The sequence below is a fragment of the Rana temporaria genome, chromosome 5 (genome assembly GCF_905171775.1).
Source record: "Rana temporaria chromosome 5, aRanTem1.1, whole genome shotgun sequence".
NCBI lineage: Eukaryota > Metazoa > Chordata > Amphibia > Anura > Ranidae > Rana > Rana temporaria.
Genome location: NC_053493.1, coordinates 354447461 through 354462417, shown reverse-complemented (window position 1 = coordinate 354462417; position 14957 = coordinate 354447461). Strand labels below are relative to the sequence as shown.

General features: G+C 43.1%; 1 protein-coding gene across 1 annotated transcript in view; it reads right to left on the bottom strand.

Annotated features, from left to right (window-relative positions):
• DECR1 (2,4-dienoyl-CoA reductase 1) overlaps window positions 1-14957 on the bottom strand; it is an 87972-nt gene that overhangs the window by 65727 nt on the left and 7288 nt on the right. Inside the window, exon 2 of the mRNA XM_040354606.1 lies at window positions 2871-3076. Coding sequence (XP_040210540.1) covers window positions 2871-3076 — 206 coding nt within the window. The remainder of the gene's footprint in view (window positions 1-2870; window positions 3077-14957) is intronic.

Genomic DNA, 14957 nt, shown 5'->3' with positions numbered 1-14957 from the left:
CATCATACGCTGCTGTCCCCTCTGCTCTCCTCACCCCCTGCTTCCTGCCTGTCAGTTCTATCTCTGTTTCCGCCCTGTCGCCCTTTTTTTTTTTTTGCCAAGGAGGCTGGCATAGAACACTATGCAAGTTATTTTAAAAAACAACAAGCGTTCTACATACCGATTTTGAGCTGTCTTCAGGCCGGTCATGTGACTCGCAGCTGCTTTACAAATATGAGAAAGAGCTTCTGTGGGAGGAGACCAGCCACTACATGATCTCCCCGTCTGACACCAGAGGGAGATCACGGCCCCTCCCGCCAAAGCCATCCATCGGAGCTGTAAAGCGGTCAAGAGTCATGTGACCGGCCTGAAGACAGCTCAAATTCGGGATTTACAGCGCTCGTTTTTTTAAAACAACTTACATAATGTACTTTGCCAGGCTCTGGCATAGACTTAGAGGGGCTGGCATAGTCTTATATAAATGGGTTCACAAACACTTTAGGAGGTGAGTTTAGCAGTGTTTGGCTATACATTTTATTGGCCACACACAAGCTCACAAAAACCTAGCCCTAAGGATCCATTTGTACACAAACTCAAGTTTAGGAGCTTCTACATAAAGCCTTAATCTTTGATGGCACAGATTTGGTTGATGCTTCTTAACCACTGGGCACGAAAACCCCCTTAATCACCAGACCAATTTTCAGCTTTCGGTGCTCTCACAATTTGAATGACAATTACTCAGTCATACAACATTGTACCCATCTGAAATTTTTGTCCTTTTTTCCACACAAATAGAGCTTTCTTTTGGTGGTATTTGATCACCTCTGCAGTTTTTATTTTTTGCGCTATAAAAGAAAAAAGACTGAAAATTCTGTAAAAATAAAAATTCTAGTTTCTGTCATATTAGCAGGCTATTTCTCACACAGAGCATATGCATACCACAAATTGCACCCCAAAACACATTCTGCTATTCCTCCCGAGTATGGCGATACCACATGTGTGAGACTTTTACACAGCGTGGCCACATACAGGGAGCACCTTCAGGCGTTCTGGAGCACCCAGGCCAATTCTGAAATTTCTCTCCTACATGTAAAAAATCATCATTTGCTAAAAAATGACATAGAACCCCAAAACATTATATATATATATATATATATATATATATATATATATATATATATATATATATATATATATATATATATATATATATATATATATATATATATATATATATAAATAAATAATGTTTTTTTTTTTTTTCCAAAGACCCTAGAGAATACAATGGCGGTTGTTGCAACTTTTTATCTTGCACGGTATTTTCGTAGCAATTTTTTGAACACGTGTTTTTTTTTTAAAAAAAAAAAAACGTTTTGTGCTTAAAAAAAAAAAAAAAAAAAAAAAAAAAAAACAGTAAAGTTAGCCCAATGTTTTTGCATACTATAAAAGATGAAGTTACGCTGAGTAAATATATACCTAACATGTCACCCTTCAAAATTGCACACGCTCGTGGAATTGCGCCAAACTTTGCTACTTAAAAATCCCCATAGGCGACGTATTGCAAGGTATTGGAGTATTGCAGAGTATGGGGGGTATTGCAGAGTATGGGAGGGTATTGCAGAGTATGGGAGGGTATTGCAGAGTATGGGAGGGTATTGCAGAGTATGGGAGGGTATTGCAGAGTATGGGAGGGTATTGCAGAGTATGGGGGGGGTATTGCAGAGTATGGGGGGGGTATTGCAGAGTATGGGGGGGTATTGCAGAGTATTGCGCAGGGATGGATGGCTGGATCTGTGACTGCAATTGTCACAGATCCAGCCCACAGTGCTGCTGCCACCCGCTCCCCCCTCTCCTCTCACAGTGTACCGAACGGTACAGAGAGGAGAGGGACGAACCGGCGTCATCACATGGAGCCGGTTTGTTTACAAGTGATCGCGCCGTCATTGGACGGCGCGATCACGTGGTAAGGAGCCACTTCCATTGGCTCCTTACCGCGATCCTTGTTGCTGCGGGTCCCGTGGACCCGGCGAGCGCCGGTGATCGCGTGTGCGCGCCCACTCGGGCCTGATTCTCCGGGAGGACGTATATTGACGCCCTCCCAGAGTAAGGGAACCGCCTTGTAGCCGTATTTCGGCTATAGGGCGGTTACTAAGTGGTTAAAGCAGTTGTATAACCGCACGTCAAAAAATAAATAAAAATAAAAAACCTGTAAAAGGCATAATGAGCTAGTATGCACCACAGCACTAGCCCAGTTCACGCCGAAGGAGCCGACATTTTCCCCCAGGCGTTTTTTCCGGGTTGTGAGTGGCCAGAGCCACGATGATGTCACAACTTCTGATATATTGTAAAGTCACAAAAATATCGAAAAATAACATTAAAATGAAAGTTGGAGGAAATGAGAGTAGGGATATCTGTGGCTGGCTATTGTTGAAGCAGTTGCATACCCTTATTTGCCCGGCTGTGCATGCACATGAGTGACATCATCGTGGCTCTGGCCACTCACGAGCATGCACAGCCGGGCAAATAAGGGTATGCAACTGCTTCAACAATAGCCAGCCACAGACATCCCTACTCTCATTTCCTCCAACTTTCATTTTAATGTTATTTTTCGATATTTTTGTGACTTTACAATATATCAGAAGTTCACATTGAAAAGACACACCAGCACATGCTATGGGGATTAGATGATCAGACATAGAAATCTGATCATAATTTTCCCCTGGGTCACGCTGGCACCGGGTCGGTCTGCTCCCTGACAATCCACAGGTCTTTCTGTTCCGTTGTTGGGTTCCCTCATGCTGTTAAGTGTTCTCCCATAGGTGATGAATTCTACCTACAGACAGTGAAGGACTATTGTATAATGTCATGATTGGATAAGGATAGCACATTACCTGCTAGATATTACACATTCAGCTCCAAGTCTAGACAGTGCGGTTGTCATGCCTCTGCCAAGGCCTGTACCTCCACCAGTGATGAAGGCAACTTTTCCTTTAAAAGTGTTGGGAGGCAGCATCACATTCGGCTGTACAGGAAAGAAACTGGCTTGAGGGGCGTCCATGTTATCACTTGATAAAGCTGGGGTTCCACAACTGAAAGCCTGGCAACATAAGACAAAGAGGTTACCATAGTGTTCACATAGGATTCCCTCCTGAGTACAAACAAGGGACTGCGCATTTCCTCATTATTAATAATCAGGGCTTTTTTTTTTCAGCGGGAACATGGAAGAACGCAGTTCAAGCAATGAATGAATTTAATGACAAGGGGTGCTGGGGTGTGTTGGAGGGTCTATTGATGCTGGCTTCTTGGGAATCTATTGTTGCTAGAGGGGATCTAATTTTGCAAAAGAAGGGGGTCTATTGTTGCTGCAGAGGTCTTCCGTTGCGTATGGGGATCTATTGTTGCTGGGTGGGTCTTATGTTGCGGGGGGGGGGGGAAGGTGTGTCAGTTGTTTCAGGGAGGGATTTACTGTTGAGGGAGGGGGGTCATTGTTGCTGGCTGCTGAAGGGTCTATTGATGCTAGCTACTGGGGAATCTATTGTTGCTGGAGGGGATCTATTGTTGCAGGGTGGTCCATGGTTGCTGGTGTGGGGGGGTGTCAATTGTTGCTGGAAGGAATCTACTCTTGAGGAAGGTGTCCAATATTTCTGGCTGCTGGAGGGTCTATTGATGCTGGCTGTTGGGAGTCCATTGTCTCTGGGGTGTCTTTGTTGCTAGATCTATTTTACTGCCTTGGTCATTTAAAGAATTCCATACAAAATACTTAGCACCACAAAATGATACTTGGTTCTGCATTCTCTAAAAGGGGTGGTACAGGGAGGTGGGTAAGAGGTGGAACCAAGAAACAGTGCTCGGAGGTGGGTAGGGGGCGGAGTTCAGGGGTTACTCAGAAGGGAGGAGTTCTTTACCTATCCTGAGGGGAAAAAAAGCCCTGTTAATAACATTCCAAAATGATTCTATCCCCAGCCCAAGTGTCACATTTTCATTTTTCTGCAATTAAGAACTACATATATGAAATGGTTTTACCAGCCAAAAGGATTTGCATTTTTGTTTATCCAGTCCTGAGAGTCGCACAGCTCTGTCACTTAATTTAAGCAATTTTCTGTATCCCTTCTTTATTATTTAACTAAACTGTTACATTTTACAAAAAAAAAAAAATAATAATATCGGCCCAAACTATCGGCCGCAAAAATCTGCATTATATATCGGCCACTGCAGCCCTGATTTCTAAAATATCGGCTTTGGCATCGGCCATAGAAAAACCCATATCGGTCGACCTCTACATAGAACCTTCAAGATTTGAAGATTGTGTGGAAGAATGGGCCAAAAATCACACCTGAGCAATGCGTGCAACAAGTTTATCCATACAGGAAGCGTCTTGAAGCGGTCGTTACCAACAAAGGATTTTGTATGAAGTATTAAATAAAATACTCGGCAAGGTCATCTGCACATGACTTCAGAGACGACTTGCAAAATTACTTCTGTATTTAAGTCAATGCAAGTCACCCTGAAGTCGTTCCAAAGTCGTACAGGAACCTTTTTCCAAGTCGGAGCGACTTGATTCGCTCCTATTAGAACGGTTCCATAGTACAGAACGGAGTGCGACTTGTCAGTCAGCTAAGTGGCCCGACGAGTCGCCCCTGTGTGAACTGGCTCTTAGAACTATATTTACCTAGAAAAATGGTGACTTGTTCAATACTTATATTACCTGCTGTATGTGAACTGAGCCTAAATGTCTATATCTCAACATCAGCAGGTCAGAAACTACTCAAGTCAGGGATTTCATGTGATAGCCAGGCCATTGGCATTTGCAGAGGTTTAGTTGCACGCATTTGCAAGCTGCAGGCCCTGTCAAGGCTCTCTGTGTACTGCAGTCCTAACTATAACATTGCATTTTAAGTCTCCTCAGTAGGAGCTGATGGATAGATAAGGGGCAGGTGACTGGAGGTAGTACAGCCCTCATTAAAGGGGCAGACTCAGCACATGGAAGCAAATGTGCCAGTGCGCTCTTGCCCCTTTAATGAGGGCTGGGCTACCTCCAGTCACCTGCCCCTTATCTCTTCATCAGCAGTCATGTGCTCCTACTGAGGAGACTTAAAATGCAATGTTAAGCCCCATACACACTATCAGTTTTCCTGATGGTTTTCTCTTCAGGTTTACCAAAACCATCTAATATGAGGTCAAACCTTAAGCGTTTCAATTTGAATGCAATCAGGCAGGTCCTTGTACTACATGGTTTTGGTAAACCTGAGGAGAAAACCATCAGGAAAACTGATAGTGTGTATGGGGCTTTAGAGTTAGGACTGCAGTACACAGAGAGCCTTGACGGGGCCTGCAGCTTACACATGCATTTGCAAATGCGTGCAACTAAACCTCTGTTTTTAAACGCACACTGTTAGACAGGTGAATTTGGTTGGTTGCTGATTGGTCGGTAAGTTTGAGCCTGGATATTCCATGTTTTTCCATTGGCATTTGCAGGAGTAGTATTTCCCTTGTGAAATATTTTCCTTTTCTGATGTAATGTCAGGCTTCCTTCTAGCTGATACATTATATGTACAGTATATGCAAATATGGAAGTGGCCTGTTTTAAAATTTACATGTGTAATGACCTCCGTTTTTTTATTATTAAAAGCATTACACATTCTCCCCTCCCCCCCCCCCCCCCCCATTATGTAAAGTGTCAAGGTCAGTATTAAATGTACTGAAATCCTGAAGCACGGGTTTCATACAACAAGACAGCACGCTAGTTTTGCCGTCTAGCAAATTTAAAATGAAAAGGTCACTTTTGTTATCCATGGTTTTAATTTCCAGTGACATCTGGTTTAAGAACCATCTTTATAATTAGATAAAAATAAGCTGAAACTCAAATTGCTGAAAATGAAAAAACATAAAATAATTGTCATAACTCACATTAAGATCACAGCTGTAGTGCTAAAAGGAGCCTAAAACGCCGCACTACACTCACCATTGAACGATGTATATCATTTTCTGTCTCTGAGGAACATACAGAACGTGGATTGGAGGGGAAACAGCAAGTCTGCTTTTCTGCCCAGGGGTCCCATTTAGCTTGTCGTCGTATTAAGGAGATCTTTCAGTAGCTCCCAACTACAAATCTACATAAACCCCCAACATGCACAAATTGACAGCACTATACAAGTAACTGGAATACACAAATAAATAAAATGTAGCCCTGGGTCCCAAATGGCAAGAAGGAAACTGCCTGCAGGCAGATGCACAGAACACCTGTGTGGGCAAAATATGCCCACCCTTAAAAGGGTTGTAAAGGTTCCTTTTTTATTTTCTAAGCTAGTGTATTGTTGGTTCACTAACATTTCCCTTCTAAATGTTTTTTTTTCTTTGTTTTCTTTGTCGGTCTGAATTTCTCACTTCCTGTTCCTCCTCAGTAAGCTGTTCTGGCTGACTAACCCCCCATGGATGATGGGAGAAAGCTTACTGCACACCTTACTGAGGAAGAACAGGAAGTGAGAAATTCAGACAAAGAAAAAAAACATTTAGAAGGGAAATCGAAGGAAAAGGTAAGGGAACCAACAATGCACTAGCTTAAAGGAACCTATTTAGAAAATAAAAAAAAACTAACCTTTACAACCCCTTTAAGGCTGCTTTCACACTGCTCAGTTTCAAAAATGCTGTTAAGGGTCCTTTCACACTAGCGGACCGTTCGTCCGCTCATTACAAGTCCGTTAACGGACTTGTAATGAATCCCTATGGGAACGCGTCCGTTAGCGGATGGAGCATCCGCTAGCGTCCGCGTCAGTCGGGATTCGCTTTTCCGAACGGAAGAAACCCTATTTTTCTTCCGTTCGGCGGAGCGGAACTGATGCAGACGGACAGACGGTCCGTCTGCATCAGGTTCCTCATAGGGCAGAGCGGAGCAGAGACAGGGCGGTCCCTGCACTGTGTGTGGGGACCGCCCTATCCGCCGACAGCTCAGCGGGGACCCCCGCTGAGCCGACGGAGACACACGGAGCGGACCCAGAAACGGTCCGCTCCGTGTGAAAGAGCCCTTACACATACGTTTTGACCACATTTTGAAAAAAGGACAGGCGTCAAAAAAAAAAAAAAAAAAAAAAAAAATGCACCAAAAATGCAACTGCAGGTGCATTTTATTTTTTTTAATTTTTTTTTTATGTGTTTTCCATTTATTTCGATGGGGAGGTGAGGTTTTGGTGTTTTTTTTTACACCGTATCAAAAATTTAGCTTGCAGGACTTTGAAAAATAAAATGGACCTGTAACTGACCAGTGTGAAGAGCTCCATAGAATGTAATGGTCATTCGTTTTTATTTTCCCTTTTATTTCTTCAAGCAAAAAAAAGGGGAAGGAGGAGTGTGAAAATAAGCCCAAATATGTTCCTGGGATGCCTTCAGGTTTCTTTACAGATGCCTTGGTAAAATGCTCAAAAATTGTATAAAAGCTAGCAGGTATACCAAGCCTGCCTTTTAGTTACACAAAAAGTCACTGGCTTTCATTGTGCACCATTACAACCTTCCAGCTGTCTGTGTCCTAACAACTAATGACATCATCAATCGATAATGATGACATCAGCTGGCATTTTTGTTTGCCCTTTCCATGGTCTGGCATGGATTTTAAGGGAAATCCCCTTCCAAAAAAAAAAAAAAAGAACACACACACACACACACACACAGTGTGGGGTCCCCCCTCCCCCTAAATCAATACCAGACCCATATCCAAGCTTGTAGCTTAGTAGGCCAGAAAAGGAAGGGGGAGGGGTGGATGAGTAGGGTGCTATGTACCCCATACTCATTCACATGGGGAGCCAGGTTCTGGGGTTCCCATCTTCCAGATTATGATAAGCCCCTGCCTGCAGACCCCCAGCACCACCGGCCAGGGTTGTGGGGGAAGAGGCCCTTGTCCCCATTAACATGTTGAGGGCATGTGGCCGGCAATCATTGTTATGGGCGTGGCAGTTGGCTTCCCGGGCCGCTTGCCTTAACCACTTGCTTACTGGGCACTTAAACCCTCTTCCTGCCCAGGCCAGTTTTCAGCACGGTCACTCTTTATATAAACAGTTGCGTGGTCATGCATGCACTGTACCCAAACTAAGTTTTTCTACATTTTTTCCACTCAAACAGCTTTCTTTTGGTGGTATTTGATCACTGCTGGGTTTTAATTTTGCAAAAAAAAAAAAAAAGGGGACCGAATTTTTTATTTATAAAAATAAAATACACCGTTTCATGGTTTATTATTATAACATTTTGCAAACAGGTACATTTTCTCCTTCCTTGATGTGCGCTGATGAGGCTGCACCGATAAGGCGTCACCAATATGCACTGGTGATATGGCACTAAATATGCACTGGTATGTGGCACTGTATATAGCAGCAGTGGCTCTCTGTGTATGGGACCAATAACCCTCTGACAGAAGCCGGTAAAAAAAAAATCTTTCTTTTTTCTGCTCACACTGAAAAAATAAAAAAATAATAAAAGAAAAGCCAATTACGATCACATGATCAGCTGTCATTTCCTGACAGCTTATCAAGTGGTAAGAGGCAGGGATCTCATTGACTCGCTGATCACAGAGCACGTAGGCAACGCATTCTCAGGAGGACGTACATGGACACCATCCTGGCAATCAAGGCCCGCACTGTAGCTGTCTTTCAACAACAACCTATTGGGACCCCTCCGTTGCATCCGAGCAATACCGCATGTGATCCCGCCAGCAAAACCCTGGTGATAAATATTAAAAACTTTTTTTCCCCCTTTTCTCTGTTTGCGATTTCTACATGTTTTTTTCAATATTTACCAGCACATTTCTTTCCATTTTGCGTCAAATACCTCATAATCATTATTTTGTTTCGTGAATTGGATATTTTACCACATTTGATAATTTGTGCAAACGAGTCACGTGACTGGTATTGCACGCAGTAATCTTTAATGAACTAACCTCAAAGTCTCTCCGAAATCTATATGCACCGATGACCTGCGTAAACAATTTAACCACTTGCCCACCGCCGCACTAACATTCGGCAGAATGACACGGACAGGCAAATGGACGTACAGATACATCCCTTTAAATTTGCCGCAGGCGGCCCGCAAGTCTCCGCAGACTCGATGTCCGCCTGTGTCCCGCGATCCGTGTCACGGAGCTGCAGAACGGGGGGATGCCTGTGTAAACAAGGAATCTCCCTCTTCTGCCTTGTGACAGGACACTGATCTTCTGCTCCCTCTCATCGGGAGCAGTGATCAGTGTCGGTCACAGTAAGACCCGCCCCCAAATAGTTAAAACACATCCCTAGGACACACTTAGCCCCCTAATGGTTAACCCCTTCACTGCCAGTCACATTTACACTGTAATCAGTGCATTTTTGTAGCACTGATCGCTGTATAAATGACAATGGTCCCAAAATGGCTTCAAAAGTGTCAGCCACAATGTCGCAGCGACAGGGGGGGGGGCACCGTGATCGCCGCCATTACTAGTTAAAAAAAATATATACATATTTTTTTTTTGTAAAAATGCCATCAAACTATCCCTATTTTGTAGATGCCATTTACCAAAAATATGTAGAAGAATACGTATCGGCCTTAACAAAAGGAAAAAAAATTGTTTATAGATTTTTTTGGGGATATTTATTATAGCAAAAAGTAAAATGTTGCCTTTTTTTTTCAAAATTGTCGCTCTATTTTTGTTTAAAGCGCAAAAAGTAAAAACCTCAGAGGTGATCAAATACCACCCAAAGAAAGCTCTATTTTTGGGGGGGGGGGGGGGGGGGAAAGAACATACATTTTGTTTGGAAGCCACGTTGCACAATTGTCAGTTAAAGCGACGCAGTGCCAAATCGCAAAAAGTGTCCCGGTTATTTGGCAGCCAAATCTTGGTTAAAGATAGTTCAGCTTGGAGACAACAGGCAGAGACCCCGATTTTAGTTTTATAACAAGAATAAAGTTCCTCATAAAATATATACTAGCCTCATAATTAAACGGCAAGCAAGATGAATTTCGAATAAACCTCCACAGCAAGGTGAGTTTCTGAATGCATCCAAGTCAATGAAGCGTTTAATTAAAATCTTACACTTGGGGAAATGTTTGTTCGTAATTTGATGTCTTTGAAGCGATAACTACAATCACTCTCATATAATGCTGAAGGACCGATGTGCTGCATAGCGTGATAGGACTTTCAAACTGATAGAAAAGTAAGTGGATCAGACAGCAGAGGCATCTAACATAATGGGCTCCTCATTCATCTTAATAACACAAAGCTTATAGACACACAGTGACTCTTCTGGGAAGACAACTCACTTTAAAAGGGGAGTTCCAGTCTTTTTTTGTTTATTAAAAGTCAGCAGCTACAAAAAGTGTAGCTGCTGACTTTTAATAAAGACACTTACCTGTTCCACAGTCTAGCAATGCGGCTGCCCAGAGCGTCGCTCCTCCATTGTCACTCTGGGCACCCGGTTGTGACAGCTTTCGGCTTCACGGACGGGCACGCGATGCGCACTCGCACTCACGTGTCCCAGGAGATTGTTTAGAGGGAGGGGCCGCCTAGAGGCAGAGGAGGAGTCGCCTAGTCGGCCGGGGGGGGAGTAGGAAGTGGGACAAGAAATCCCACTCCTAACGAAGCCCCCCCCCCAAAAAAATTACATGCCAAAACGGGTCATGTAAGGGGGCGAGGAGTGCTTAAAGCGGAAGTTCCACTTTTGGATGGAACGCCACTTTAACTCTTTAGGTTTAAAAGCTAGCACATGAGGCTTCTCTTGTATGGATCACAGAAGGGTAAAATATATAGATTTACATATATAGTCTAATAGAACTAGGACTCAAAGTACTTTACTTTCTTGACCTAGTGATGAACCATAGCATACACCTTGTAATTGCATGCAAGTGGGTATGCAAATGGCCAACAACGAATTATTTGTGCAAGTAATTCCCAATCACCACAAACAAATCATGGATTGGAGGCAAGGACAGGGTCATAGAAAAAGAACCAACTCATATATGACAGCATGTGGTTGCCATCATCCCATAGTACTAGAAATTATTCGAATATACCTCATGGGGTGGGATTGTGTAGGCAACACAAAAAATGTTTCAAAATATATAAAAAATTATATAAATTTATTACAAAAATAGATTAAACATATACAAAAATGTCTCGAAAATTACATGAATGTACATTATACAAATCATAAATGATGCAAATACTGTCCGGCATACGGTACCATCACCAAATTTGGGAGGCAAGTTGTAGCTGAAAGCCAACTTGGCTTTCAGCTACAACTTACCTCCCAAATTTGGTGATGGTACCGTATGCCGGACAGTATTTGCATCATTTATGATTTGTATAATGTACATTCATGTAATTTTCGAGACATTTTTGTATATGTTTAATCTATTTTTGTAATAAATTTATATAATTTTTTATATATTTTGAAACATTTTTTGTGTTGCCTACACAATCCCACCCCATGAGGTATATTCGAATAATTTCTAGGACAGGGTCATATAGAGCTTTTAAAGTATAACTATCACCTCAAATAATAAAAAAAAATTATGTGCTGCAGCACTCATTATAGGCCGAGTCTTCCAGTGACATCCATCTAATGCAGCTTTCTAACATGGCAACTCTGCTGCACTGCTCCTGATTTATATAAATAAAAGGGGGATTTGGTTCAGTAAGAAAAAGGAAGTTTTTGTCTAGTTTAGGAGTCTTGTGCAGTGGTCGTCAAACTACAGCCCTTTGCTTGCCTCTATCCAGCACTTGGAACACTATTCCTCCAACTGACACCAATGATGAGGCACCAAACAACCCACTGACACCATTAAAGTGGGAGTAAATTCCTATTTGACTTACCTATAGGTACTGTAAATAACTAAAAAACATGCACCGTTTAGGAGATATTTATGCATCCCGTGATGTCACAGGCGCATGCGTTTTGAAGGAACAGCCATCCGTGCCGTAAACGGCGACCCCCTCGTGCGCATTTGCGTGAGTGACGTCATCGCGGCTCCGGCCAATCCCACAGCCAAAGTCCGTGAACCCGGAAGGAAGACTGGGTTAAAATGGAAGCACCTGCACCGGTGACAGAGCGGCGCTGGAAGCAGGGCTGTGGAGTCGGAGTCGAGGAAAATTTTGGGTACCTGGAGTCGGAAAACAATGCACCGACTCCGACTCCTACTAAATTTAGATTGGAATTAAAAAAAAAAAAAAAGCAAGTTTAAATGTCCCAATTCACAAAAAGTTATAATTAATGACTTCTCTACTGTAAGAATAAAGACCAATGCATGCAGTGCCTCACGTAACCGCAAAACGAACACGTTAAGTGACCGTGAAGAAGCATGCTTTTCATGTGCTTCACTATATGGCACGCAACGCACAATTAGGAGCTGCAATACTTATACTTTCCATAGTGTTGTGTTCTGCTTTTACAGGGAACGCATGTTAGAGAACCAGTAAGTGTCCAAATAAAAAAATTCCAACAGGAGTTTTATAAAGAACTAAAAGAAGTTGAAAAGTATGATCGCTCATCAAAACTTACTGTTGAAGAAGCCATCCTTGTTTATCCAGAGATCGTTAGTGATGTGGCCAGAATAGTTACTGCAATGCCACCCACCCAAGTCAGTGTCGAAAGATTATTTGCAGCCCTAAAAAATAATAAAGTCTGACTTAAAGCGGATCTCCACTCTAAAGTGGAGTCCCGCTGATCGGAACCCTCCCCCCCTCCGGTGTCACATTTGACACCTTTCAGGGGGGAGGGGGGTGCAGATACCTGTCTACAGACAGGTATCTGCACCCACTTCCGGCCCTACGATACGGGCAAAGGACGGGTTTTTCCTCCGCTTCCCGTCGCCCCCCCCGTTGTATGCTGGGAACACTCGGCTCCCAGCACACAGCGGGAGCCAATCGGCAGGCGCAGCGCGACTCGCGCATGCGCCGTAGGGAACCGGGCAGTGAAGCCGGAGCGCTTCACTTCCTGGTTCCCTCACCGTGGATGGAGGGGGGAGCAGCAGGGTGACGAGCGATCGGCTCGTCATCTGCTGCGATCACCGCTGGACTCCAGGACAGGTAAGTGTCCTTATATTAAAAGTCAGCAGCTGCAGTATTTGTAGCTGCTTGCTTTTAATATAGTTTTTTAGTGGCACATCCGCTTTAAGAGCCTCTATGAAAGGATCTGGCAGAGGCAATTCTCTTCCTTAGAACTCTACATTGAATTGATTTGCATTTGCTAAGCCTAGAACTACATTTCAAGATTAATATAAACCATTTCTAGGTTTTGCAGATTTTGTTTGTGGTTCATTATAGATAAGCTTTGTTTTTGTTCTAAAACAACCAAATAATGTGGTTTGTATTTTTGAACTGGTAAAGATCCTGTTCCTGATGTTTATGCCTGCTGCTACTATCCAGTCACTTGATTGTTTTCATTGTGTTTGTCTTTTGCTTAAACTGTGCAATACAGTAGACTGTTGGCTTCCCAGCCAGTAGTCCTGTGGTAGGTTGCGTTTCTTTCACTCAAGGAATGTATAAAATACATTCGCATATTAATACAGAGGAGTCGGAGTGTCGGAAGTACATAAAACTGAGGAGTCGGAACATTTATCTACCGACTCCACAGCCCTGGCTGGAAGGCTTCATTTTGTTAGTTTAACAAAGTGCTAGTATGCGATACATAGTGACATTACATTTCAGGTTAGAAAAATAATTAAATAAATAAAAACAAACACCCAGTGGTTTACTACCACTTTAATAGGGCACCCTTCCTCCCACCAACACCATCAATGGGACACAATTCCTCCTGCTAAGGTTAACAATGGGACACTATTCCACCCATTGACACCATTAATTGGGCTCTCTTCCTCCAATGGATACCAACCATGGGGCACCATTTCTCCCATTAATACCAACCATGGGGCACCATTCCTCCTGATAAAACCAATGATATTGGATTTTCTACTCCCACTGACCACAGTATAGCCCCCCTAAAGCCTGAAGGACAGTAAACTGACCCCTTGTTTAAAAAAAATTGAAGACCCCTGGTGTTGGGCAACCCTATTGGATTGAATGAATACAAATAAAAAAACGCCACAAACACACTACTAGTGTGTACCAAGCTCACTATCCAATTTTCTGCTGATTTTTTCCCCTTTAGATTTACCAAAAACATATACCGTATCTATCAGTGTATACCGCGCACTTTTCCCCTTAAAATAAGGGGAAAATCGTGGGTGCGCGATATACGCCGATACCCGCTCTCAGTTTAAACGCCTCCACCGACATATACCGAGCGCAGTACACTCGGGTATATTCGGCCAGGCTCGGCTTCGCTCGTAGTCACGCTCTGTGACGTTTATGCGTGAGAAGCGTGGCCAAATATACCCGAGTGTACTGCGCTCGGTATATGTCGGCGGAGGCGTTCAAACTGAGCGCGGGAATTCGACTCGGAGACAGCGCGGGAGAAGCCGGGAGGACACCTCCGAGGCCGCAGACGGACAAGGATGCCGGGCAAGACACCAAAACGAAGTATTAAAATCTTTTTTTACAGGAAAAACGGGTCTACATTAGGGGTGCGCGCTATACCCCGATAAATACGGTAATATGAGTTAAAACCTTAAGAATTTAAATTTGTATGCAATCAGTCAGGCCCTTGCACTACACGGTTTTGGTGAATCTAAAAGGAATACAAAAAAAAAAAAATCAGACAACAAAAAGTTGTATAGTGTGTATGGGGTCTAAGACAGGAAGTGTGGTACTGGCTGAATCACGGGGTGAGAAATGAAAAAGCCTCAAAACTAAGACGCTGTGTTTTCCTACCACTGCCTGTGCACTTTTATTTATCTAACACAGGGCTTACATCTATGCAGACATAACATTTTCATGGAGGGTCCTTTATAAAACACTTGAAACCAAGCTACACACTGAACAGTATATCAATGCTGCCATCTACTGGAAGCTCCTGTGAATTACAATGTGTAAAGATTCAGCAATAACTGTTTATAATGGGCGCTTCTAT